General features: G+C 42.9%; 1 protein-coding gene across 1 annotated transcript; it reads left to right on the forward strand.

Annotated features, from left to right (window-relative positions):
* The first annotated feature begins 17 nt into the window (after positions 1 to 17).
* Positions 18 to 27,586, forward strand: Dbt (dihydrolipoamide branched chain transacylase E2). The gene is made up of 9 exons (XM_051165583.1): positions 18 to 171; positions 9,646 to 9,827; positions 13,209 to 13,330; positions 18,782 to 18,998; positions 19,334 to 19,500; positions 22,805 to 22,882; positions 24,465 to 24,656; positions 24,777 to 24,848; positions 26,390 to 27,586. Exons 1-9 carry the CDS (start codon positions 101 to 103, stop codon positions 26,555 to 26,557), a joined length of 1,269 nt encoding a protein of 422 aa, XP_051021540.1. The 5' UTR covers positions 18 to 100; the 3' UTR covers positions 26,558 to 27,586.
* The last annotated feature ends 260 nt before the right edge of the window (positions 27,587 to 27,846 follow it).

Here is a 27,846-nt window from a genome sequence, read left to right on the forward strand (position 1 = left end):
CTGGGGATTTATAAATGCTTTTTTTGTTGTTGTTTTCTCTTTGGTAGACTTGTGTTCGCTATTTTCAAATATGTAATAACGTACATGTTTTGAAGCCAAAATGTGTGTGCTCTGTCGGTTATCCTTTGCTCAAGTACAGTCAACCACATCACGCGCTGAGAACAGCGGCGGGTGAGTACGCTCCCAAGATAGCATGTCAAATAATGTCCTTATCTTTACGGATTCTTTTTCTTAGTAATTGAAGACTTACCAAAGCAAAAGAAGTTGTCCTTGTATTTTTAGCATGGCGCGCCCCACCTCTATCCATTTCCTATTTTCCGTCCCCCTCCACTCCATAGCTCCCTGTAATGCTTGTGTCTTTTTACAGTGGGGACTGGGTTATACCCGGTCATCTGCTCTTTATTCTCTGCTTATTCTAGGTGCAATCATTAGCGCTGGTGTGACCTTCTCAGTTGAGGTAAATTGTCGGTTAATAGAATCATCAGTGCATCCTTGTGCACAATCCTCCTGCTTGTGAGGTGAAACTTAATCTGCTGTTACGACAGCATGATGCAATCACCCCGACTGTCCATGGGGACAGCTCCCTGGTTTTTGTCTACTTTCCTTTCTTCCAGCTACACAGCCTCTGTAAATAACTTGAGGCCTCAAGCATTAGGTTTGGCGAAGGCACAAGAGCTTTTTTCTGCTAGTCTATTGAGAACCCTGACAAAGAGCCCTAGACTTCATTATACACGTAAGCAGTTGCCAGATACAGGCCTCAGTGTCTTCTGGTAATGAAAAGCCGGGCAATGCTAGGCTGGCTCTGCCCGATTTTCCATGCTTTTTTATGTGCCATCCTCAATCATCTCAGACAATGTAAACTTTATATTCACCACTGTTCTTGAAGAGATTTGCATCTATTTATATATGTACACGTATGTACACTATATATATTATCCCTAGCACTATATATATAATATGTATAGTGATTTATTTTGTTTATTGCATAAGTGAAAAGTGTGTGTTTGTGTGTGTCTGATGTGTGGTATGTTTATGATGTGATGTGTGTGTGTTTAGTGTGTGTGTGTGCAGTGTATGTATGTGGTGTGTGCAGTGTGTGTGGTGCTAGAGATAAAACCCAGGGCTTCACACATGGAGGCAAGCCTCCTACCACTAAGCTCACTCTGTTCAAGCCAAGACTTCCATTTTTTAACGCTGATCACTTGTTACTTCCCAGAGAAAATAGAGGCTACTGCAGGAGGAACAGCAACTTCCTGCTTTGCTCTCTAAATACTTTTCATGAACTTTATTTAGGTCTTTGTGTTTATTTATTGCAGGTTATGTGGGCTCCTGTTTGTTTATTTGTTTTGTTGTTTTGTTTTGTTTTGTTGAGACAAGTTTTCTCTGTGTAGCCCTGGCTGTCCTGGAACGCACTTTGTAGACCATGCTGGCTGGCATTGAACTCAGAGATGCTCCTGTCTCTGTCTCCAAGTGCTGGGATCAAAGGCGTGTGCCACCATTGTCCCGCTTTTTGCTTTTTTTTTTTTTAAGATAGTATCATACTGGTCTCCTTGTGGGGCTCTGGACCCAGGGGAACCTGTACAAACTTTTGTACCAACCAAGGACAATGCATGCAGTAAACCTTGACCCCCTGTTCAGCTCTAGCCAATGGACAACTCATTCTCCATGGTTGTGGGGAGCAAGGAATGCCTCTGACATGAACTCTGGTGCCCCCAGTTTGATCACTTCCCCTTGGTTGGGAGGCCCAGCAATGGCACACAGAGGAAGGGGAAACAGGCTATCTGGATGAGACCTGATAGGCTGTGGTCATATGGTAGGGGAGGAGAACCCCTTCTGTCAGAGGCCTAGGGGAGGGGAATAGGTTGAAAAAGGGAAGGAGGGTGGGAATGGGAAGATACAAGTGAGGGGATAACAATCAGGACATAATCTGAATGAAATATATATATATATATATATATATGATCTTACTATGTAACTCTGGCTATCCTGAAATTCACTACATTGTGAGCATTCATTCGGGAAGTGTTTGTGGTCACCTGTGTTCAAGGCACTGCCCTAGGGACATATCATTCAACAAAACAGATCTTTACCCTGGGCAGATTAAACAAAGTAGGGTACATGTTTAAGTACCTGCTGTCTTGGTCACTTATCATCTTTTAAAGTTTCTCTTACTCTGCTTAACAGAGTAAGGAATGAAAAGTCTTAGAGATAATTTGCCAGAACATAATTTGGACATATTAGAAATATACAAGTATAGTAGCACATGCCTATAATTCCCAGCATCTGGGAAGCAGAGATAAGCAGATCCCTGAGTTCGAGGCCAGCCTGGTCTACATATCAAGTTCCAGGGCAGCCAGGGCTACATAGTGAAGCCCAGTCTCAAAAGAACAAACAACATTAGTAAACAGTTGCCTGATTGTAGTATGCCTCCATATGTAGTAAATATGGTTGTTGGAAGTGAGAGGTCTAGTTGAGAGCAGGCCATTTTTTGTACATTGGTATTGTTTCAAACTGATCGGAACTTCTTAGGAGGGACACATAGAACCCTAGCAAAGAATATCATTTGGGAAGTTGAAAAACACAAGTTCTGGGGCAGTGGGTCTGTGTCTTGGAGTAACTGTTGTAAATCCTTAGTGTTTATGTTTTTTTAAATATTTATTTTTATGTATATTAATGTTTGCCTTCATGTATGTCTGTGCGAGGGTGTCAGATCCTCTGGAACTGCAGTTACAGACAATTGAGAGTGGCTCTGTGGGTGCTGGGAACTGAACCAGGGTCCTCTGGGGGAACAGTCAGTGCTCTTAACCACTGAGCCTTATCTCCAGCCCATGTTTGTGCTTTTTTTTTTTTTAAGATTTATTTATTATGTATACAATATGCATCAGATCACATTATAAATGGTTGTGAGCTACCATGTGGTTTTGGGGATTGAACTCAGGACCTCTGGAAGAATAGTCAGTACTTTTAACCTCTGAGCCATCTCTCCAGCTCCCCATGTTTGTGCTTTTAATTTAAAAGTATAAAAGCTGGAATTTTGGGGGGTTTGGTTCATTTGTTTGTTTGTTTGATTGATTGATTGATTGATTCCGTTGTCTGCAGGATGGAACAATTTCTGCCTCTGCTTGAGAACACATTCTAACTTTAGAAGTAAAGCTTCTGTGATAATACATAGTTAATGAGATCATTTCCCATTTGTTTTTTAAGTGCTACAGGGACAGGTTGTTCAGTTCAAACTCTCTGACATTGGAGAAGGGATCCGAGAAGTAACTATTAAAGAATGGTAAGTTAATCGCGACATAATTTTAGGTCAGTGTAAAATTAATTGAATGTACAAAAGTAATACTCAAATTGGGAAACTTCTTTGCTAATATGCTGGTAGCAGAAATTATTTAACAAATAACTTTCTTTGGATGTGATTTATTAATGATTATTTCTTATTTTATGTATGAGTGTTTTGCCTGCTTTTATGTCTGTGTATCATGTGCGTGCCTGGAGCCCTCAGAGGCAAAAAGAGGGTATAGAATCCCCTCGAACTGGAGTTCCATATGGTTGTGAGCTACCATGTGGTGCCAGGAATTGAACCCAGTGACCTTGATATCCAAGCCATCTCTCCAGTCCCTGTTTCTTTCTTTTAAAAAAAAAAAAAAAGAAAAGAAAATCTTGCCGTGTGTGGTGGTGGCACATTCCTTTAATCCCAGCACTTGAGAGGCAGAAGCAGGTGCATCTCTGTGAGTTCGAGGCCAGCCTGGATCTACATAGGGAGTTCCAGGACAGCCAGGACTACACAGGGTAACCTTGTCTTAAAAAAAAAAAACAAAAAACAAAAACAAAATAATAATAATAAAATAAAAATGTAAAATCCTTTAACTGGCTATTCTTTACTTCAGCTAAAAAAGAGATTGATTTCTAAGAGATAATAAATTGATATTAAACCAGGGCAAAGCAACAGTCAGACCAAGTGCAGTGAGCCTGCAAACTAGGCAGGCCACCTCCACGTTACAACCAGCCCGCCATGGCTTTGGAAGAATCTAATGTATGAACTCATAGCAACCTCCCTCATATTTTAAAGTGATCCTGTCTTCTAACTCTACTAATCAAGAAGGCTTGATCCATGTTACCTGGCATGCCTTGCCTGAAAGGCTCAAGTCAAAAAATCCTCCTGAAAACATAAAAAAATTAGACTGGAGAGACGACTCAAGAGAGAAGACTTCCAGAGGTCCTGGGTTCAATTCCCAACAACTACATTTGACAGCTCACAACTACCTGTGACTTTACCTCTAGGGGATCTTATGCCTCTGGCCTCAGCACTTGCACAAGTGCCCTCATACTTACAGGCCAACCAATCAAGAAAAAAAAAAACCTTTAAAATGATATATTATATAATTATATAAAGTTATATCCTATAGTATAGATATATAAATAAATACATCGATACATACATACATGCATACATACATAGATACATACATACATATGTGCATGCTTGGAACAAAAGGCAGGAGTCCTCTACTGCCTTTGACATTCCCCATCCTTTTATGCCTTTCATCTTTTGGGGAAAAATACCTCTTGGCACTGAACTAAGTTTTAAAGGCTTTTAGAAGTAGCAATTACAACGACTAAATAGATTTCTCTCCCACCACAGTTCTTTATTTTATCCCCTCAAGATAGGATTTTGCTCTATAGCCCAAGCTAGCCACAAACATGCCATCCTTCTGCCTCAGCCTTCTGTGTCCTCAGTGCTGGGATACCGGCTACATTCCACTGCTCAGGGCTCAAATATTCTTTAAAGAACCAGACCGAGGCCAGTGAATGTCATTTCTTCTACTTAGCATTCTTTGCTTTGTAAGCAGAGGATTTTAGACAACCACTCACAGTTGTCTTTCCTGGCACTATTGAGCAAGCTGTGGACTCAGAGGAGCCTGGCGCTTTGAGACTTGTTAGCTGCCTCATCCGGGACTCACCTGGTCTCTGCTGAGCCACTGTCTCCTGGTGTGGAGTCAGGTAATGGTCATGGCTGTTACCATGTTTCAAATATAATGTCTAGGAAATGTCTCACACTCTAAAAGACTGTACATTTGACTCATTGACCAAGTCTACTCTTTCTAGACTAAGATTTATGACACTTCCTAATTCTATCTTATTAATTTTGTAGATCTACGTGCATAGTAAAGGGGTTAAGGCTCTTAGAAGAGGAAATTGGTTTTTTCCTAATGAGAATCTTAAGGCCAGGCCTGGTTTTCTCAGCTACTTTGAAGGGTGAGGCTGGAGGATCTCAGTTTGAGGTAAGCCTGCACTACACAGAGAGAATCTGTCCCCCTTGCTCCAAATCTAATAATTGGTTTTTTTATCTTTTATTTTTGAGATGGGGCACATCTCAATACATAGCCTAAGCTGGCCTTGAACTTGTGATCTTCCTGCCTCTGTCTCCTGAGTGACAGAATTACCACTGTGCACACCATGCCTGGCACTCAAACTTCCTTAAATGACAAACATGTCACATATTCCCCATGAGTTCTTTAAGAATTAGTAAGAGCTTTCTTGACTAGTGTTTGCTCTCTAAGCTAATATTTACAAATGACTCAGGAAAAATATATGCATTATGTTATACTTGAAAATGCTAAAACTAGGATTTAATCTGTAGAATAGTGTGTCTTACACTTGTAATCCCAGCACTTGGTAGGCTAAGGCAGGAGGATGACACTGAGTTTGAAGCCAGCCTCAGCTACATAGTGGAATCCTGGGGAGGGAGGGAGGGAGGGAGGAAGGGAGGGAGAGAGAGAGAGGAGGAGAGAGAGAGAGAGAGAGAGAGAGAGAGAGAGAGAGAGAGAGAGAATTATATCCATACAATTGGATACTTAAATCCATTCTGCTAATGCTTTTTGTATTGTAATGTTTAAACCATATATATTTTATTTAGTTACTGATGAGGTAAGATTTTGTCTGCTATTTTGTTGATGTTTGATGTGTTTGTGTTTATATATTTTTTCATTACTACCTTCTTTTGTGTCAACTAGATATTTCTAGTGTACTGCTCACATTCGCCTTTTAACTTTAATCTGTCATTACCTGTATTATTATTCTTTATTTCTTATGTGGGTTTGAATTACTGGTCAGTGTTCTTCAGTTCAGCCAGGAAGATTCTTAATATTTCTTACCAAAATACTTGTTTTCTGGTCTCACCTGAATTTTTTACTTTATCTACTGACACTGTCCTGTCCTAGATTACATCCAGAGCAGTATTGTTTTTAACAACAGGCATTACTTTTTAAAATTTCTTTGTGGAAGAGTGTCTCCAACAATGACAAGGAAAGATTGAATCAGATTTGTTATTGAGGCCTATGGATGGCCTCGTAGGGCATTTCCCAATGGCAAAGGGTTTCCTTGCCTGTCCCTTGCTGGTCTGCAGTCATTAGCCTAATGCTGGCCTTTGCCATACCTTCTGCAAACTCCAGAAGGCTGGCCCTTCTTTTTGAATTATCTCTGGAAAAAACATTATTTTTAGGAATGCCTTGCCTGTAATCCCTTTTCAAATGACCTGAGTTACCACAAATTAAAACATCTGACATTAAAACATAAACAAACAAACAAACAAACATCTGACATTTTGCTTCTTAAAACTTTTAGAAATTACTTCTCCTATCAGAGTAGCATCATAAATGTGAGATCCAATACCAGCCTTATCTGTAATCGATTCCTCTATTGGTGCTGATCTTGCCTTTAACGTCCTGATTACCCCTTTGCATTCTTAGTTAGCATTTTCAAAAGCCAAAGATTCTATTAATATTTGCTTCACTTCTGGATCTGATATTATTCTTTTCATAGCTGAAGTCAATCCTTGCCCCCAAAAAAAAAAAAAAAAATCAGTGATAGCTTCTTTTGGGCTGTGTATAATTTTAGTAAATGACTCAAACCTCTTTCCTGATTCTTTAACTTCATCCCAAGCACTTAAAGCTGCTAAATGACATAGTGTCAAGGTGTGATTGTGAAATCCAAGCTGCCTTTGTAACTCAGCATATTGACCTTTACCTCGGAACTGATCTGGGGAGATATCAATACCTCTAGCCTTATGTCATTCTTCTATGGTCCCAGCTTCCTCTTTCTGCCATGTTTGACATTGTAACTGAGGATCAGGTTTCAATATTGCTGTTGTCAAATCTTTCTAGTCTTGGAAATTCTGTTCTGAGTTGCCCATGAATTTAGAATCTGCTTCACATAGAATGAATGCATCCCATAGGAGATGACTGCTTCCTTCAATCTCCTCAGATCTAATATGTCTATAGGAGTCCACCTAACTTTCCTGTAACCTTGGGGTGCATATCATCTCCCAGGAGGTCTTATGTAGTAACTGTGGTTTTCTGGCACCTTGGGCCACCCCTATTCAGTTTCATCGTGCAGTGGAACAGTAGGTTTTTGACTAAATTTCTATGTCAGTGTCTGAGTATTTTTTTCTCCCTGGTTTTTTGAGACAGGGTTTTTCTGTGTGGCCTTGGCTGTACTGGACTCACTTTGTAAACCAGGCTGGCCTTGAACTCACAGTGATCCACCAGCCTCTGCCTCCCAAGTGCTGGGATTAAAAACATGCACTGACACGCCTGGATATTTTTCTCATTTTTATGTATAAGCCTCTTTAACTTTTCTCCTAAGGCTTGTATCTTATCAGTCCACTTTTCATCTTTTCCTTTATTCCGGTGTCTCTAAAGCTTTTTTCTTTGAGAGGGCACAGAAATCCACTATGCCTATTATGAATAAAATATGAATTACCAGGCAGGTAGTAATTATAATCAGCATCACGTCAATCTCAGTTAAGTCACTTGTCTTTTCACTTTCTGCTTCTACTTTCAAGGCATCTAAAGTAGCACTATACTAGGTGCTAAAGCCTTATATTATGCTATTTCCCATCCTTGACTCTCTCCTTGAGGACTTCCCAGGTGACTTACCAAATCTGATGGTTTCTCAATTTGTCCACAGCTGGTGTGATTTCTCTGTCTGTGTGGTTGTGCCATGAGTTGTCTTGTCAAATATTCCAAACGTAACCATAACTTTTATTTGCCTGAGGTAATTGTCATCTTGGAGGCTTCCTGTCTGCTAACCTAGGCTTCCAGCTTCCATACAATCTAGGCCTAGAAATTTTTTCAGCCTCTGAGACTTACTGCTGAATAAATTCACCCTTTCTTATTTTTCTGAACTCTGGCTGGCTGGCTCAACTCAGCTGTTCTGGCTCAAACCCCTCTCCGAGCTGACTGATTCAAAACTGGCTTCTCACAGTTTCTCACTGAATTGCTCCGCTTGGCCTCAAACTAACTCTAGCAATCTGTTTTAATCTTCTAGCTCCTTCTTTTTCTCTGGCTCATTCTGTCTTCACTTATGTCTAGCTTGTTCTCTCTTCAACCTCTCTCTATAAAACTCTCCTGGTAAAAACTGCCTCTGCATTCCACAAACTGAACTTCCATGAACTCAACTCTACTGCACTGCCTCTCAACTCACTCTCTACAAACTGCCTGAACAGAATAAGGACTAAGAGATCTGCATGCCTCTGTCTCCTGAGTGCTGGCATTAAAGGTGTGTATCACCACGACCTAAGCTTTTCTTTACTTGAAACTTGCTCTATTCCAGGCTGGCCTTGAACTGAGACATCTGCTTGCCTCTGTCTCCTGAGATTAAAGGCGTGTGCCCCCCTCCCCCCCCCCCCCCCCCCGAGTGCTGGGATTAAAGATGTGATCCACCATCTGGCTACGGATTCTTTATTATAGTTATTCTCATAGGGTTGTCCTAGTTTAATTTGGTTCTCCAGTTCCCTTTACCCCACACTCCCTCTAGTATTTTTTGTCAATTGTTTTGTTGATTTTTACCATTCTGACTTGGGTAAGATGAATCTCAAAATTGTTTTGTTTTGCATTTTCCTAGTGGACTTTCTCTTCACCCTTCCTTCATTCTTTAAGTCTGATAAGAAGCTAATACAGGTTGAATACATTGTATCTGAAATGTTTAGGACCGAAGCTACTTCTGGTCTTGTACTGTGGATTATAGAATGCTTGCTTACACTTCATCATTTGGGCATCCATACGTAATCCGAGGTTTTGAGCTTTGTTGTTGGCACAAAAAGAATTTCAGACTTTGTGTACTTTCTATATTTATTTTTATTCATTTATTTTTGTTTTTTGAGACAGGGTTTCTCTATATAGTCTTGGCTATCTTGGACTCACTTTGTAGACCAGGCTGGCCTTGAACTCACAGAGATGTGCCTGTCTCTGTCTCCCAGAGTGCTAGGATTACAGGCATGTGCCACCACACCTGGCTAGACTTTATATTTTCTAAGTAGAGATGCTCATTATATAATATCTTACAACAAGAGGAAGTGCCACTCAAATATAATAATTTAAGAACTTATTTACCTGAATATATAATTAAACCTTGAGGTAAAGAGTTTAGTTTTGTTTTTAATGTTAGCATTTGTTTAGGGCTTTGTCTGAAACCCTGAAAGCCATTTTCATCTCTTCTAAAACATTTTTTGCTGCACCATCTGGGCATCAATGCTGGGCAAGACAAACAATGGCTTTTGATGTAGCTTGGTGGGCATTTACACGAATATGCAAAAATGACTTACAACCATGAATGTTCGTGTAAAAATGTGTCTCTTTCCTCCAGGTATGTAAAAGAAGGGGATACAGTATCTCAGTTTGACAGCATCTGTGAAGTTCAAAGTGACAAGGCCTCTGTCACCATCACCAGCCGTTATGATGGTGTCATCAGGAAACTCTATTACAACCTAGATGACATCGCTTATGTGGGGAAGCCACTGATAGACATCGAAACAGAAGCCCTGAAAGGTCAGCACATGTTGCTTCATTTGTTACTGCTTTGCTTTTGTTGCTGAACCTCCAGGCATGGTGGCACACACTTATAACCCCAGGACTTATGTAGTGGAGGCAAAAGGATTGTCAGTTTGGAGCTAGCTTAGGCTACATAGGAGCATAAAGCTATCCTGGGCCACAGAGAAACTCTTTCTTAAAAAAAAAAAAAAAAAAAATCAGGATCATTCTAACTTACAGAGTCTGGGTTGGGGATTTAGAACAGAAGATTAAGAAAACAAAAGATTTTCTGTGATGCGTGATTATCTTAGATCAGATATCATGGCAAAAACCTGTATAGTGAGACTCTGTTTGTCTGGATGTCTGCCCTCTGGACACTTGGATGTTAAATGAGGCAAGACGCTCTCTCGGGGACTAATGACTGAGGTTCAGAACATTGGTCTGTAAGAGCACAAACTGGAGTCTAGAGAGGTTAAATCTAATGTAATAGGACTTTCGGTTCAATGTCTCCTTTGAAATCTCCCGTGGCTTGACCTCTGTGAAGATTGCCAATGGTGACACATCACAGCAGGATTTTTTGTGTAGGACCAGGGGTCACTTCTGAAAACCAAGAGCGGAAGGAGAGCTTCAGACTTGCAAGAGAGAGAGAACACACCTCTGAAGTTCTAAAATGGCTCGCTCAGCCCCAACTCTTAAAAATGCCACAGCACTTCCAATGTTACCACCTCCAGGGGACACTTAGACCACACCCAACCATAGCAGCAGCACTGGCACATATATTTATATTTTTTCTATAATATACATGTGCATTCTTATTTGTGGTGATTATGAAACAAATTTCCTCAGAAGTAGAAGAGAAAAGAAAAAAATCAATGAAAATGAAGGGACTATGTAGAATTAACAGCCCTGGTGCTTATAAATAGATGTGGCCAAAGGGAATTCATTATGAGAGCCATACAGAGGAAAACAGAAGCATTGGCCAGTCCCATCGGTGGCAGAAAGCTGGCTTTCTATTTCAGAAGTTGACCAGGCTCATCACCTTGAGAAATAGCTTTAGCGTCAGGCTGGAAGAGGCTGTGGTAGTGAGTGGGTGGGGAGATGTCTGAGTGGGCAAAGTGCCTCCTATACGGGCATGAGGACCTGAGTTTGGACTCCAAGCATCCATGAACAAGCTGGGCTTGGCAGAACACATCTGTAACCCTAGAGCTAATGAGCTGGAGAGCAGATCCCAGGAACCCACTGGCCAACCCGAAAGGGGAAAGCCCAGGCTCAGTGAGAGACCCTGCCTGAAAACTAAAATAGAAAAACCATTGAGGGCCGGGTGTGGTGGCACACGCCTTTAATCCCAGCACTCAGGAGGCAGAGGCAGGTGGATTGCTGTGAGTTTGGGGCTGGCCTGGTCTACAAAGCGAGTCCAAGACAGCCAAGGCTACACAGAGAGACCCTGTCTCTAAAAGCCGAAAGAAAGAAAGAAAGAAAAACAATTGAGGAAAACACCTGGCCTTGGTGTGCAGGCTTGAATAGGAATGGCCCCCATAGACTCATGTGTTTGAATTCATGGCCCATAGGGAGTGGCACTATTAGGAGGTGTGGTCATGTTGAAGGAAGTGTGTCACTTTGGGGGGCTGGCCTTGAGATCTGTGCTCAAGCTACAGCCAGTGTGGCACACAGTCTTTATCTACTGCCTATGGATCCAAATATAGAGAACTCTCAGCTCCTCCTCCAGCACCATGTCTGCCTGGATGATGCCAGGCTTCCTGCCATGATAATAATGGGCTAAGCCTCTGAACCTGTAAGCCAGCTCCAGATAAATGTTTATAAGAGTTGCCATGGTCATGGTGTCTCTTCACAGCAATAAAACCCAAACTAAGGCACAGTATATGTATCCAAGGGCAGAACTGCAAGCAAGCATATATCCATACAGTAAAAACTACAGCTGGCGTGGTGGTACCCATCTTTAATCTCAGCACTCAGGAAGAAATGGCAGATCTCTGAGTTCCACACCAGCCAAGGCGACATGAGACCCTGTCTCAAAACAAAACAACAGTAGCATTAAAAACTACTTTAAAATAAAGTCTGTAATGGGATTCATAAGGCAGCATCTGTTATCTTAGAAATATTGAATAAAGACATGAGTCATTTATTTCAGAAGTTAGGAAGGAGTGTTTGACAGTGGCTGACTAGTTCTTTAACTCTATTGTTTATATTATAATAATAATATATAATATTATAATCACTCTTTTCTGAGTTACATTGGTGATGGTTTGAATAAGAATATATTTGCCTCATCTATTTAAATGCAGTCACCAGGATGTGTAGCTCTTTGATAAGATTAGAAGGACTGGGAGGCGTGGCTTTGCTGGAGGAAGTGCGTCACTGGGGGTGGGCGTCAAGGTTTCCGGAGCCCATGACAGGCCCAGTCTCTATCTGCTTGCAGATCAGGATGTAGCTCTGAGCTTCTGCTCTAGCGTCATGCCTGCTGCCATGAAAATGGACCAACCCAACCCCCTGAAACTGTAAGCAAGCCCCCAGTTAAATGCATTCTATTATAGGAGTCGCCTTGGTCATGGTGTCTCCTCACAGCAGGAGTGAGAGGACATTTTAGGCCCATTTTGTTTATCTTTCCCTTCGAGGAATTCCAACTTAAAAAAAAAAAAAGAAAAAGAAAGAAATAGAAATAAAGAAACAAACCCAGTTGAGATATCTGGGCAATTCAGTAAATAGCAACAGAGATAAGTTAGAAAATGCCTGGTCAAAACAACTTGTAGCTAATCATTTGCTTGTGGTGGGGTAAATAGAAATGAAAAGGATTGGAAAACACTACCAAGGAATTGAAAGGCGCTTACGTTTTAAAAAATATTTTATCTATTTATTTCATGTGCATGTGCATGCTACCACACACACTCAGGGTCCATACTAGTTTTATTTTGTCTGTGGATCTCTTGTTTCCATACTTTTTATAATTTTAATTTTCTTCCTGGCACAAAGCCTTTCAGAAGCATGGTTTATATTATGTTTTATATTTTTATATTACCCATGCATTCATGCACATTCAGCCACAGAAGCCAGAGATATCAGATCCTCTGGAGCTGGAGTTACAGGAAGTCGTGAGCCACCTGACATGAATGTGTGTCTCGCCGAACCTGGAGCTCATCAATTTAGTCTGGCTTATCGGGCAGTGAGCTCCTGGGATGTTTGTTCCCGCCCCTCTTCCCCACTGGGTACCGGGGCTACAGACACACACTGCAACGCCTGACACTTACATAGGTGCTGAGCATCCAAACTCAGGGCCTTATGCTCGCATAACAAGCACTTTACTGACTCAGCCATCTGGCCAGCTCCACCACTAAGCTTTATTAAGAGATGTTCATGACTAAAGTTGTCTAACCTTGCTTCCAGACTCAGAAGAAGATGTTGTTGAAACTCCTGCTGTGTCCCATGATGAGCACACTCACCAAGAGATCAAAGGCCAGAAAACACTAGCAACGCCTGCGGTCCGTCGGCTGGCCATGGAAAACAATGTAAGTCTTCTTAAAACTGAAGTTCTTGATTACATAGAAAGTCTACATTTGTAGCAGGGCGTGGCGGCGGCGGCACACACCTGTAATCCCAGCACCCGGAAAGTAGAGGCAGGCGGATCACTGAGTTCCAGGCCAGCCTGGTCTGCAGAGTGAGTCCAGGCCAGCCAGAGCTACACAGAGAAACCCTGTCTCTAAATAAATAAATAAATAAATAAATAAATAAATAACCCAAAACCAAAAAGAAAATAAGTATACATATATGTCTCTGGAAAAAAAGATCTCTGTGAAACGGTTTAAGCTGGAATTAATGAGAAGGGTTGCTATAATAAAGTAATCTTCACACAAAAACACTTGGGAGGAAGGAGGAGAGATGGCTGGACTGTTAAGAAACCCTGTCTTCAGCAGAAAGACGCAAATGGTATATACTCACTTATAACTGGACACTAGCCCAAGGGGCATGTTCCATGAAAGTCTTTACCTACCAGGAAAGTGAGGTAGATGTGAGGACATCCCATTGGGACTCTAGGTGAGAGAAGTATGGGAGAAAGGGGAAATAGAAGGATCCAGAGGGTCCTGGAAACTACAAGAAGAACATTATGATGGGCAGATCTGGGCCCAGGGTTTCTGCTCAAACTATGGCACCAAGGACAATATGTGCAGTCATCATTGAACCCCTACCCAGATCTAGCCAATGGACAGGACATTCTCCACAGATGAGTGGAAAGTGGGGACTGACTTTCACACGATCTCTGGTGCCCCATATTTGACCACGTACCCTTGATGGGGAGACCTGGTGGCACTCAGAGGAAGGATAGCAGGCTACCAAGAAGAGACTTTATACCCTATGAGCATATACAGGGGGAGGAAGTCCCCCTCAGTCACAGGGGAGGGGAATAGGGTGAAAATGGGAATGGGAGGATAGAAGGGATGGGATAACAATTGAGATGTAATATGAATGAATTAATAAATAAAAAAGTAACACACACACAAAAAGAAAGAAAGAAAGAAACCCTGTCTTGGAAAAACAAACAAAAACATCCATTGCTCTTCCAGAGGACCCTGGTTCTGTTCCCAGCACCCATGGTGAGTGCTTCACAGCCACCGCCTGCAGCCCCTGCTCCAGAATATCTGATACCCTCTTGTAGCACTTAAGACCACTTCACACACAGGTGACATAAATTCACACACACAAGCACATACACCAAGAGAAAGAAATCTTTTAAAAAGGCACTGGGAAGAAATGACATGACAATATGAACTTAGTACTTCATATTAATTGCATAACATGGTGTCTCTTCATTCACAGAGCCCAAAGCAGTGACAGCTAACATTTCCTGAGTCTTTCTCAATACCAGTGTCTTCGGGCTGGGGAGATAAGGTGGCTCGGGCAGTGAAGAGCTTACTGCACAGATCTGAGGACATGAGTGTGACCCGCAGCTCCCACGTGGTGGTGCACATGTGTAGTGACCCACAGCTCCCACATGTCGGCGCACACCTGTAGTGACCCCCAGCTCCCGTGTGGTGGTGCACACATGTAGTGACGTGCAGCTCCCACATGGCGGCGCACATGTGTAGTGACCCGCAGCTCCCGTGTGGTGGTGCACATGTGTAATGCCAACATTCAGGATGGAGAGGGTAGAGGACCCCTGGGGCTCGCTGGCTAGCCAGTCTGGTTTCAGCTGGCAAACCTCAGATTTAGTGACAGATCCTGTCTGGAAAATTACGATGGCCATCCCTTGAGAAATTACACCAGGAGTTAGCCTCTGGCCTGCACATGTACACGGGTGTGTATGTGCACCCATACTCACATGAACACACACACAAGAGCACATCAAACCAGCAAACATGTGTATACCACTGCTTTAGTTTAGGTCAGCTAAAGGTACAATTTAAGAATCTAGATGCCGCCGAGCATGGTGGCGCACGCCTTTAATCCCAGCACGTGGGAGGCAGAGGCAGGTGGGTCTCTGTGAGTTCAAGGCCAGCCTGGTCTACAAAGCGAGTCTAGGACTGCCAAGGCTACACAGAGAAAGCCTCTCTCGGGGGGGTGGGGGGGGGTGGAAGCAAAAACCTATAAAGGGAATGAAAGGATTGCAAAGGCAAGAGACTAAAACTGGGACAGCCATGGATGTGGTAACAAATTCTGCCAAGCTACACTGTGCCTGGACAAGGAGCTTTGTGTTGTCTTTGTCATCTGTATATTAGGCAACTTTTCATAACTCCAACAAAACACTTGAAATAAACCATCTTATAAAGAAGAAATGTTTAATCTGCTCTTGGTGTCATGGTTTTCAGCTCATGACCAATCAGCCCTCGTTTTTCAGCTGTGTGGTGGTGCAGTACATCATGGTAGGGTGGTGCTCAGAGCCACGAATGAAAAGGTCACCCACAGTGCCCTTTGATGACACACCTGCAGTGGCTGGAAAATCTCCCAGTAGACCCCAACTCACAGTTTCCACCTCACTCTTAACACCACCAATAGAACCAGCCGTTTATTTTATTTATTTTATATTTTTATGTATGTGTTTTTTTAAGGATAGGAGTTTATTATGTGGTCCAGGCTGGCCTCAAAAATCACTGTATAGCCCAGGCTATCCTCATAATCCCTGTTCTCCTACCTCAGTCTTCAGAGCGCTGGAATTACAGGCAATCACCATCATACCCTGCTGAACACAGACCTTGAACACAGCCCTCGGGGAGATTCCAGATCCAAACTGTAGCCTACTCTGTGTCTATGTGATGGATAAAATGCTAGGGGCATGGCTTCTTGACACCAGTAGGTGTTTACATGTCTCAGTTAAACCTTCCGGATAAGGAGCTACTGTGAGGCATACAGTGGAAAAGAGCCAGTGCAGTGGAGACAGAACAGAGGCCATCGTCTCAGAACCAGTGGTGTCACCCTCTTGTCGTCTCAATAATCACCACATTCATTATTGTAAGCCCATGTGTGCCAGGCACCGTACACATTAGCTCTGACTCTTACAGCAGCCCTCCAGGGTGTTTGGATTCTTACCGGTTTGCTGGTGAGAAAGCACAGGGGTGTGTTAACTTGTCCCAACCCAAAGTAAATAACAGAACCGGGAGCTGGAGGAGCGTTCTGTTTACACAGCCTGAGCACTTCCCACTCTGCACAGCGATGTAGAGAGTTTCTGAGAAGCCAAAAGTCTGTATTGTGCACGTGTGTCATTGAACTGTAGAGGTGTTCTGTTCTCCTGCTTGTGAGGAACTACTCTACAGAGCACTCCATGATGCCGTCTGCCTCGTGTGCTCAAGGGCAGACTCTCCACCACCTGGTCCACACCCCTAGCCCTTTTTAGGGGGAAAGTTCTAAATAGATGCTATGTATCATCTGGAACTTGCTATTGTAACCCAGTCTGGACTTAAATTTACAACCCTCCTGCCTCTGCGTCCCCAACGCTAAGGTTATAGGCCTACGTCACCATGCCTAGCTTCTCTGTGTCTTTTCTTTTGCATTCATATTTTTGCTTGCAAGTTATTTCTAATTTATTCTTTTCTCATTCAATACATCCCAACCACAGTTTCCCCTCCAAGTCTGTGTAGTCCCCCAAATCCTAAGCCCAGGCCCACTTGTCCATTTCCCTTCACAGAAATGCAGGCCTCCCAGAAATATCAATCGAGCACGGCATTAAAAAAAATGCCATAAGCCTAGGCACAAACCCTCAAGGCTGGGCAAGGCAACCCAGTAGGAGGAAAAGGGTCCCTTGAGCAGGCAGAAGAATCAGAGATACCCCCACTCTCATTATTGGGAGTCCCACAAAAATACCAAGCCAACATCCATAGCATATGTTGCTTCAGTCTCTGTGATCCCCTTTGAGCCCCTTAGTTGATTCTGCGGGCTGTGTTCTCCTGGTGTCCTCAACCCCTCTGGCTACTATAATTTTTCCTCTCCATCTTCTGTGGGGTTTCCCAAGCTGCAAAGGGAAGGGCCCAGTGGAGAGCTCCAATTTGGGCACTCTCTCCACCTAATGTTTGGCTGTGGGTCTCTGCATCTGCTCCTATCCTCTGTGATAACAACTGGGCTAAGGCACCAATCTATCACATTCATCTCTTTAAAAAAAAAAAAAAAAATCAACATGTGCCGGGTGTGGTGGCGCACGCCTTTAATCCCAGCAGTCGGGAGGCAGAGGCAGGTGGATCGCTGTGAGTTCAAGGCTAGCCTGGTCTACAAAGTGAGTCCAGGACAGTCAAGGCTACACAGAGAAGAAACCCTGTATCGAAAATAATAATAATAATAATAATAATAATAATAATAATAATAATAATACATGTTCAACATACAAAATAGTGGGCTTCATTATAAGCAGTAAGAATTATGGGAGAAAGATGCTCGGAGGGATAGCTCAATGGTAAAAATCACAGCGTCTGTTCCAGAGGACCCAGATTTGATTCACAAAACCTACATGTCTGCTAACAGCTGGCTGTAACTCTGCTCCTACGGCCTCTGGTACTGTCTTCTGGCCTCCTTGAGCGTCAGGCATACATGTGGTACACAGAAACACATGCAGGCAAGACACACAGGATAAAGAAATGAGATCTTATTAAACAATAGTAATTATGAGACAGAAAGCATGGTGATGCACACCTTTAAGCCTATCCCTCAAGAAGCAGAGGCAGATGGATCTCTTGAAGCTCAAGGCCATCCTGATCTACATATACATAGTGAGTTCCAGACCAGTCAGGACTACACAGGGAGACCTGTCTGAAAGAGAGAGACAGAGAGGAAATCAGAGAGATGGCTCAGAGGACTGCCCTTCCGAAGGTCCTGAGTTCAAGTCCCAGCAACCACATGATGGCTGACAACTATCTATAATGTGATCTGATGCCCTCTTCAGGCTTGCAGGTGTACATGCAGGCAGAGCACTGTATACATAATAAATAAAGTAATTAAAAGAAAGAAAGAGAAAGGAAGAAAGAAACAAAGAGTTATGGGGAGCAGGGGCAGGCTACAGAGATGACTCAGAGGTTAAAAGCACTGTCTGCTCTTTGAAAGGCCCTGAGTTCAATTCCCAGCAACCACATGGTGGCTCACAACCATCTATAATGAGATCTGGTGCCTTCTTCTGGCCTACAGGTGTACATGCAAGCAAAACACTATATAATTATAAAGAAATCTTTTTAAAAAGAGAGGGTTATGGGACAGATTTGGATGATGATTGATGAAGACGTTGCTTTCTCAAACTAAGTTACTGGGAGAAATTCTTTACCTTTAAATAATTCCACTCATGTTGGCGGGGATCGAGGGGGGTGGATTTTCGAGACAGGGTTTTCTCTGGTCCTGGACCAAGCTAGCCTTGAGCTCGGAGATCCGCCTGCCTCTGCCTCCCGAGTTTAGGGTTTAAAGGCGCTTGTCACCACCGCCAGGCTTTACCACTCCAGTTTTGAACTTGAATGGCAGGTTTATGTTTAGCCTTTAAATGTGTTCTGTTTTAGATTAAGCTGAGTGAAGTTGTTGGCTCTGGAAAAGATGGCAGAATACTTAAAGAAGATATTCTCAACTTTTTGGAAAAGCAGACGGGAGCCATACTGCCTCCCTCCCCAAAGGCTGAAATCACCCCACCTCAACCGCAGCCGAAAGCCAGGACCTCTCCGATGCCAATATCAAAGCCCCCAGTATTCACAGGCAAAGACCGAACAGAGCCTGTGACAGGTAACTGCAGCAGGGAGAGGAAGCAATGCTGGCTTATTGTGGGGAAACTGCCCTCAGGAGATGCACATTCATCATATGATGGTTTCAGTTATTTCTTGAGCTGTGGCCTCACTGTGTAGCCCTAGAAACTGATAGGTAGGCCAGGCTGGCTTCAGACTCACATGGGTCCTCCCTCTCGCCTCTGCCTCCCGAGTACCGGGACCAACGGCATGCACCGTCACACCTGGCTTTCAGTTCGTCATGAGATTATAATAATGCAGTCGCACAGTTTTTCTGATTTGTATTGAAAAATAACACATAATTGGATTTATATAAAGCGACTGAGTTTCTTCTAGGCTTCCAAAAAGCAATGGTCAAGAGCATGTCCGCAGCCCTGAAGATTCCCCACTTTGGCTATTGTGATGAGCTTGACCTTACTGAACTGGTGAAGCTTCGAGAAGAATTGAAACCTGTGGCTTCCGCTCGTGGCATCAAACTTTCCTTCATGCCCTTCTTCTTAAAGGTGAGTTTCATTTGCTCCCAGCAAAGCCCTAGAGGACGGTACCATTTTGTTTTGTAAAGATCTAGTAGTTTAGAAGGCCTGCATTAAAATACTACTTCAAGCCATACCATCAGACTTAGGGGGGGGGGGGGGGAGTCCAAACCCACCATCTCTTTTTATCATAGAAATTTATACAATTGGAATCTGTGTTGTATTTTCATCTGCTTACCTTTTTAAAAAAGATTTATTTTATGCTTAAGTTATATTTACATATTTATTTAGTGTGTGTCTGTATGGGGCATGCATGTGCATGAGTGTATGTTTGTGTGTGTGTGTTTGTGTGTGTGTGTGTGTGTGCTCAAGTGCACTCAATAGTACAACTTTCAGGAGTCCGTTTCCTCCTTCTACCTTGTGAGTCCCAGGCACTGAACTCAGGTTGTCAGGCTTGGAGGAAAAACGTGACTCATTGAATCATCTTGCCAGTCCAAGATTTCGTTTGTCTGTCTGTCTGTTTGTTTGTTTGTTTGTTTGTTTTTGAGGCAGTCTCACTAGGCAGCCCTGGGTGGCCTGGAATTTACTATGTAGACTGCTTTCAAACTCACAAAGATCAAGCTGCCTCTACCTCCCAAGTGCTGGGAACAAAAGCACATACCACAGTACCCAGCTGTGTGTGTGTACGTGTGTGTGTGTGTGTACATGTGTATGTGTATGCATGTGTATGTATTCATACAAGGGCCCACAGAGGCAAGAGAAGGGTGTCAGTCAGATTTCCTGGAGCCAGAATAACAGACAGTTGTGAGACATTCGCCTTGGGCCCTAGGAACCAAACCCTGACTGTCCTCTGCAGGAGCAACCCATGCTCCTAACCACTGAGCAGTCGCCCCACTTTAGGCTAGGACGAGAATTGGGCCAACAGTTGAGGAAAGCCTTTAATTGCAAAGGGTCAGAGGAAAGTTCTGGTTTGAACTAAAAGAAGACGGAAGTGACTTTGCACATTATGGTGGGTGTTTATTTCCGTGCATTCAGCACCTGGGGAAGGCCACCAGGGCGAGGCCGTGGGACCATGAGCTGCCACTGTGACTCTCACTAAGGACCACTGCAAAGTAGCTATGATCTGTCAGGCTTGGGTAGCAATGCTTCAGACAGTCATCCTGAATTCTCAGAGGGTCCCAGACATGATGGTATTACTGTCCCCACTTTCCTCTGGAGAAAATTAGGCCTCAGAGAGGTTGAGAATCTCGTGGCATTCTTTCACTGCTATGTTTCTTCATTGTTCTAGTCAAAATGAGCAAGCCCTTGGTATTTTCAAAAATAAGTTTCATGAATTCTATTTTAAATTAAAATATAAAATTTAAAACATTTAAAAATATACTACAAAGTATGACATGGGGTGGGGGTGTGACCTAATCCCTGGGCATACGTGTCTCTTGTGTTTCCACTTGCAAACTTATTATACTCAAAACCCCATTTCTGTGGGTAGCACTTTCGACTAATTTTAGGTGTGGATTTTTGTTTGCTTGTTTGGTTGGTTGGTTGGTTGGTGGTTGGTTGGTTGGTTGTTTGCTTGTTTGGTTGGTTGGTTGGTGGTTGGTTGGTTGGTTGGTTGGTGGTTGGTTTGGTTGGTTGGTTGGTTGGTTGCTTGTTTGGTTGGTTGGTTGGTGGTTGGTTGGTTGGTTGGTTGGTGGTTGGTTGGGTGGTGGTTGGTTGGTTGGTTGGTTGGTTGGTGGTTGGTTGGGTGGTGGTTGGTTGGTTGGTTGGTTTTGGTTGGTGGTTGGTTGGTGGTGGTTGGTTGGTTGGTTGGTGGTTGGTTGGTTGGTGGGTGGTGGTTGGTTGGTTGGTTGGTGGTGGTGGTGGTTGGTGGTTGGTTGGTTGGTTGTGGTGGTTGGTTGGTTGGTTGGTTGGTGGTTGGTTGGTGGTTGGTTGGTTGGTTGTTGTCATTGTTGTTTGAAACAGGGTCTCTTTATGTAGTTCCTGGCTGCTGTCCTGGAACTTGTTTGTGTAGACCAGGCTGTCTTAGCCACTGTTCTATTGCTGTGAAGAGACACTATGACCAAAGCCTGCTGTAACTAAAGTGATCCCTGTGGAAGATCTCTGTCTAACCCCTTTTTAATATAAGTGATTTGATTTGGGGGTATGCACTCAAGACTCTTAACCAGACTAACTAACATTTAATGCAATGACAGTAAAGAACTCAATAGCATTAGACAGGAGCCATATGAGAGAGAGTTCTGCAGGCTTTTGTAGAAAACATGGGTCTAAGGGACAGAGAAAACACATCACAGATTTACAATAAGAAATCTTTCAGATGCTTTTACAAAATAAAAAATCAAAGTTGCATGTGAAGACAAAAACAAAAACAAAAAACAAAAAACAAAAAGAACAAACCTTAAGCATCTTTATTTTGCTGTTTTAATTTTTTAAAGGTACTATTCACATTTTATTGTTTAACAGTTTCATATATGTAAGCAATAACTTTATCTTTGAAATGTAGCACAAGGTATAACTGGCCAAACACAACGTGTTAACCTCGTTTGTTAGCTCATGGACATGCCACAAAGGCGGTCATGAGCATTTAGCGTTATGGAGATATTTTTCAATTAGGGAAATGAGCATATGAGCAGGAGAGAAGAGAGGTCATATGGACAAACAGGGATGCCTGCCAGCAGCGTGGCCTCTGCAGTGCATGTGTGAGCCAGGTACGCCCTTCACTAGGCCAAGGACACCCTTGGAACACTGGCCTCTAATGGGCACTCTGAAATCATTGTGTGCTCTTCCTGCACAGAGAAATGGCTTGCCTGCCTTTTTGTGTTTGAATTCTTAGCCTATTTTTGAACTATTGGCTTACTGCTCATAAAAAAAATCTAAATCTACATGTTAGTGAGAAAAATCACTTGGACTTGAGACAGCCTGCATGGTTCTTTTGAAAATCCCCTTCATGTCTGCAAGAGACATTTTATCGTTTGGTTTTTTTGGTTTGTTTTTGCTTTTGTTTGTTTGAGACAGGGTTTCTCTGTGTAACCTTGGCTGTCCTTGGCTCCCTTTGTAGACCAGGCTGGCCTCGAACTCACAGGGATTCCACTGCCTCCGCCTCCTGCGTATTAGGATTAAAGGCATGCGCCACCATGCCCGGCTTATCGTTCGTTTTTAAGTGATTAGGGCAACCTAGATTTTCCTTTGTTGGAGGTAAGAGTGGAAGGGATAAACCTGGGTGCTCCTGACCTGGAATTAAGAGCTCCCTTCCCCTCTCCTCTTCTACCTCCTATGGCTTGCAGTCCCCTGTGCCTGAGACAGGAGTGTTCACTTGCATCATCGTTCTCTCCAACAGGCTGCTTCTTTGGGATTGCTGCAGTTTCCTATCCTCAATGCCTCTCTGGATGAAAGCTGCCAGAACATCACCTACAAGGTTGGCTATGTGTTTTCAAAGTCCTTGATATAACAGAAGATGGTGTACGTGTGCTTATAGGTTAGAACCCTCTAGGATACTCAAACAGTGACTGGAGACAGGAATAAAAGGTATAGCGTAAGCCATTAAACTTCAACCTAATGGCTTTGTTTTACTGTTTAATAATGGTTTTGTTCAGGTGTACAGCCTTCCTTTTAAGTCCTGTTGATTTTCCATTTAAAATAGTGGATCTACCCAGGTGGTGGCACACGCCTTTAGTCCTGGCGCTCAAGAGGCAGAGACAGCTGGATCTTTGAGTTGGAGGCTAGCCTGGTCTACAGAGTGAGTTCCAGAATAGCCAGGGCTACCCAGAAAATCCCTGTGGAGATAACCACCTGTTTACATTGTTATTCTTCCACAAAGTCATTGAAGTGATACTTTTTATTTATTTATTTATTTATTTTTGAGACAGGGTTTCCCTGTGTAGCCTTGGCTTTCCTAGACTACTAGCTTTGTAGACAAGGCTGGCCTTGAACTCACGAAGATCAGCCACACTCTCCTCTGTCTCCCAAGTACTGGAATTACAGGCATGCACCACTATGTGTGACTACTTTTTTGTTTTTTGGAGTCTGGGAGTTTGAGACAGGGTTTCTCTGTGTAGCCTTGGCTGTCCTGGACTCACTTTGTGGACTAGGCTGGCCTCAAACTCACAGCGAACTGCCTGCCTCTGCCTCCTGAGTGCTGGGATTAAAGGCATTCACTACCATGCCCAGATTAATTTGCTTTTCTCTTTTTCACTTACTATATTGTGGATATCATCAGACATCAATAGATGTGATGTTGTCATTTAGATCATCAGTGACCTATTGGCAAATATTATCATTGTTACAGAACCACCCGATGCTTGGTTAATTCCTTCATTCTTTTGCATTTATTTCCTCTTATTTATTTATTGTTTCTAAAACAATCTTTTAAGTTTCCTCAAATTTTTTAAAAATTTTTGCATTTATTTTATTCACGGGAGGGAACTGGTACTGCTGCACCTAGGTGGAAGTCAGGGCAACTTGCAAGAGCCAGTTCTCTGCTCTTGCCCTATGGATTCGGCAGTTTGACCCCGCAGGTTGGTGGCAAGTGCCCTTCCCCACTGTGCTGTCTCCTCTACCCAATCTAGTTCTTCTAAGTTACTTCCATCCTGGTGTAAATCGTGACTGTTTTATTTTTTTGGCCTTTTAGCTTTTTGAGATATGGTCTTTCCATAGGGCACAGACATCACCCTTTCTTCCTCAGCCTCCCGAATATTGAGATTACAGGGCACCATACACCTAGCTTGGCAAAATAGTTTAGTGTCATTTATTTATTTATTTATTTGTTTATTTATTTTTCTAGACAGGGTTTCTCTGTGTAGCCCTGGCTGTCCTGGACTCTCTTTGTAGACCAAACTGGCCTCGAACTCACAGAGATCTGCCTGCCTCTGCCTCCCAGGTGCTGGGATTAAAGTTGATGGGCTCCACCCCCCAGCTAGTATCTTTCTTTTAGAAAGCAGTAGGGTTTATCTTTTCCTTGTTGTATATTTATGTATTAAAAGGGACTTTTTATTTCTTAGGCTTCTCACAACATTGGGATAGCAATGGATACTGAGCTGGGGTTAATTGTCCCCAATGTAAAGAATGTTCAAGTGCGCTCTGTATTTGAGATCGCCATGGAACTGAACCGCCTCCAGCAACTGGGCTCTTCCGGTCAGCTCAGTGCCACGGACCTCACCGGAGGGACGTTTACTCTTTCCAACATTGGATCAGTAAGTCACCATGGTCAAATTTATAAGTGCAACTTGAGTTTCTGATCACATGCTCAAATAAAATGCAGCCTGTCATCTATGAGGCATTCCCTGAAAGCTAAATGTTTCCATTCTTCCCAGATTGGTGGAACCTATGCCAAAGCGGTGATATTGCCTCCGGAAGTAGCCATCGGTGCCCTGGGAGCGATTAGGGTACGTATAGTGAGTAACTGTAAGACAATATCAGTAAGCTGGAAGACCGAGTGTGAAGGAGACTCAGGGTTGAAGGGTATTCCCCACTAGTTTGCATTTGTGAAGTTTGCCTCAGTGCCCTATTCCTTCCTTCTGTTGAACTAGATCAGAGGTCACTGTGCAGTCCGAGGCTGGGTTCTCCTATCCCACCCTCACCCGCTAGGATTACAGCTTTATGCCCCGACACCTGACAAAATGCTGATGTCCTGGTCTTGAAGGCAGTTGTATTTTGAATAAGAACTCCGTGAGTTCGAGGTCAGCCATGTCTACACAGTGAATCTAAGACAGCCAAGGCTGTGTGTGGAGTGTAGTGAGGTGACCTTTCCCCCAGCTCCCAAGGGCCCCTACTCCGGAGAAGCTTTCCAGTCCATGGCCACATCTTTTTGGCCTGGAAACTCCTCTCCATGTCACAGGAGATAAACAGAAGCAATGAGCTCTCTAAACAGCCAACTGTTGAAACAAGCCAGAACCAGCCTTCTGGAATAACCATGGGGTCAGTTACCCTAAGTGATTATGGTGTCAGGGGGAACCTATCCGGTGGCTAAGACCTGGAAGTTTGGGGGTTCTGGATGTGGCTTTTCCTTTTGTTGTTTGGGTGTTTGTTACTTATTTGCTTTCTTAGTGTGTGTGTGTGTGTGTGTGTGTGTGTGTGTGTGTGTGTGTGTGTGTCTTCATATGCTCTGAGGCTCAAGTGTGCTGGTGTGTCTAGGATCACACCCAGGGTGCTACCCATGTTCTGGGATCTGTATTCTAGTTCTCATACTAGCTCAGCAAACTGTGGCCCCAGTAGCTGATTTTTAATACACATTTTGCTTTGCTGCTGTTATTGTTTGTTTCTTGGTACCAAGGATGGAAGGTTTCCGTGCTAGGCAAGCGCTCTATCAGTGAGCTAACCCTCGGGGCCCTAATGAATGCTTTTCAGAATAACCCACCACGGCTTGGGGTGTTAAGCTGGAAAAACTCTTCCTTTCATGACAAGCTCTCTGTCCCCTGCTCTGGCAGTGACCACATCTCCCACCCTTGTCTCCATAATAGTCGTCAGACTGGTTTTCTGACCCTCTAACACTCCCATCATGCCCCATGTTCCAGTGTCCATGTGCTGTCCTTCCTTGCTGCCTTTAGTGAGGAGTCCAAGTACTGTCCTGTCTCAGTGGTCTTTTCTTAGGGTGTGTAAGAGTACTTAGCACACAGTGATTAAAAAACATTAACTATTTGAAATCTGAATGAAATTTAATGTAAATATTATATATGGGGCAAAAGATCCCTTGAACAAATGAAAGCTTAAGATACAACCTCCCAAGGTTGGGGGAAATAGCAAGCATTTTCAACAGCCCTGGAGGATGCTCACTCTTTGGCAGGGATGGGGGCGGGGCAGGGGGTGGTGGAGTCTAGACCTTATACCATTGTTGACAGATCTTCCTTCCACCGTGAGTGAGTGAAAGTTTGCTATTATTATTATTATTATTATTATTATTATTATTATTATTATCCTTTATTTCTAGTCTCTTCCCCGATTTGACCAAAACGGAGAAGTTTACAAAGCACAGATAATGAATGTGAGCTGGTCAGCTGATCACAGGATCATTGATGGCGCCACCATGTCACGATTCTCTAACTTGTGGAAATCCTACCTGGAAAACCCCGCGTCCATGCTGCTAGATCTGAAATAAGGGTAAACGGGACATCCTTGAACTTTCTGCGTTTCCAAAGAGTACGTGAGGCCTAACTGTGCCAGCATGTATTCCTGTTACAGTTGCGTTGGAAATGGTTTGTGTTGCCTGGTTAAGGCTCTAAAGCACAGCATTTGTGCCTGGCACATTAGGCTCTCTGCTGAAAATGAACGACAGGTAGCGGTTCTATTGTGTAGGTCAGAGGGTAACTTCTCAATATGGTGCTGAGATCTTTGTGTCAATGATTGAAACAGGCAACAAAACAAAATCAATGTTACTAAAAGGCAAGTAGCGACAGACATATGGTATTGGCCCTGTTTCTCTCTCTCTCGCTCTCTTAATTTTTAACTGACTTTTTAAATGAACTTTTAAATTATACTTTATTGGGAGAAAGGAATTCATATACAAATGTTTTTCATTTCCCTAAAATCAAGGTAACTGTTCTACAAATTAAGTGCAATTCTGCTTATCCCTTCAGATAAAAAGACATACACTCTTGCCTTACTGTAAAGTATTATCTCCAAATGTCGTATAGCTATAAGTTAGCATTCTTTAAAGGGGGAAGTTATAGTTTGCTCTTAATTATAGTCTACAACCCCAAAGGCTGTTAAAAGTAAATGTTTAAAATGCATAGACTTGGAGCGGCGGTAATGCTTGGCATTTTGCTGGGAAATACTTGACTTTGCAAACTCACTTTGTGACGCAAAATATCACAAAAACAGCAACGGTTGGCTTTTTCTTTTTTCTAATACTTAGAGATTTATTGCCTTTTAATTTTATTGATCTTCAGCTAACCCAAGAAAAGGACCTAGAATCTCTTCTGTTCTGAGCGTGAATAAGAAAAGATTCAAATGGGAAATTGTGGGCATAAAATTAGCTTATACAGAAATGCTAGTAATGATCATCTTGGTAAAGGTCTACTTTAATCAGCATCAGGAGGAACCTAATTCAAGGCTGGACAATCCTTTATTCCCCACACTTGAGAAGCGGAGACAAGTGGATTGCTGTGAATTTGAGTTCCCAGACAGCCAGAGTGAATTCCCAGATAGCCAGAGCTACACAAACAGATGCTCTATTAAAAAGAAAGAAAGAAAGAAAGAAAGAAAGAAAGAAAGAAAGAAAGAAAGAAAGAAATCAAATTCAATATTTTGAAATCTGGGTTTGTTTGTTTTTTTCCTTTTTCTAGTATTATATAATTGACTATATCATGACAAAATTACTTGTTCAAATGAAGTTTTGTGACAGTAGAAAAGGGGCTTATTTTAATGTCTACTTGATTTTTTTGAAAA

Source organism: Acomys russatus, chromosome 23 (assembly GCF_903995435.1).
Source record: "Acomys russatus chromosome 23, mAcoRus1.1, whole genome shotgun sequence".
Lineage (NCBI taxonomy): Eukaryota > Metazoa > Chordata > Mammalia > Rodentia > Muridae > Acomys > Acomys russatus.

Bases quoted from the DNA above. Each gene is read 5' to 3' on its own strand.
- Dbt (XM_051165583.1), top strand. From the start codon at position 101: ATGTGTGTGCTCTGTCGGTTATCCTTTGCTCAAGTACAGTCAACCACA. The intron at 172-9,645 runs GTGAGTACGCTC...TCTTTCCTCCAG, and splicing joins CGCGCTGAGAACAGCGGCGG to GTATGTAAAAGAAGGGGATA. The intron at 24,657-24,776 runs GTAAGTCACCAT...CATTCTTCCCAG, and splicing joins CTCTTTCCAACATTGGATCA to ATTGGTGGAACCTATGCCAA.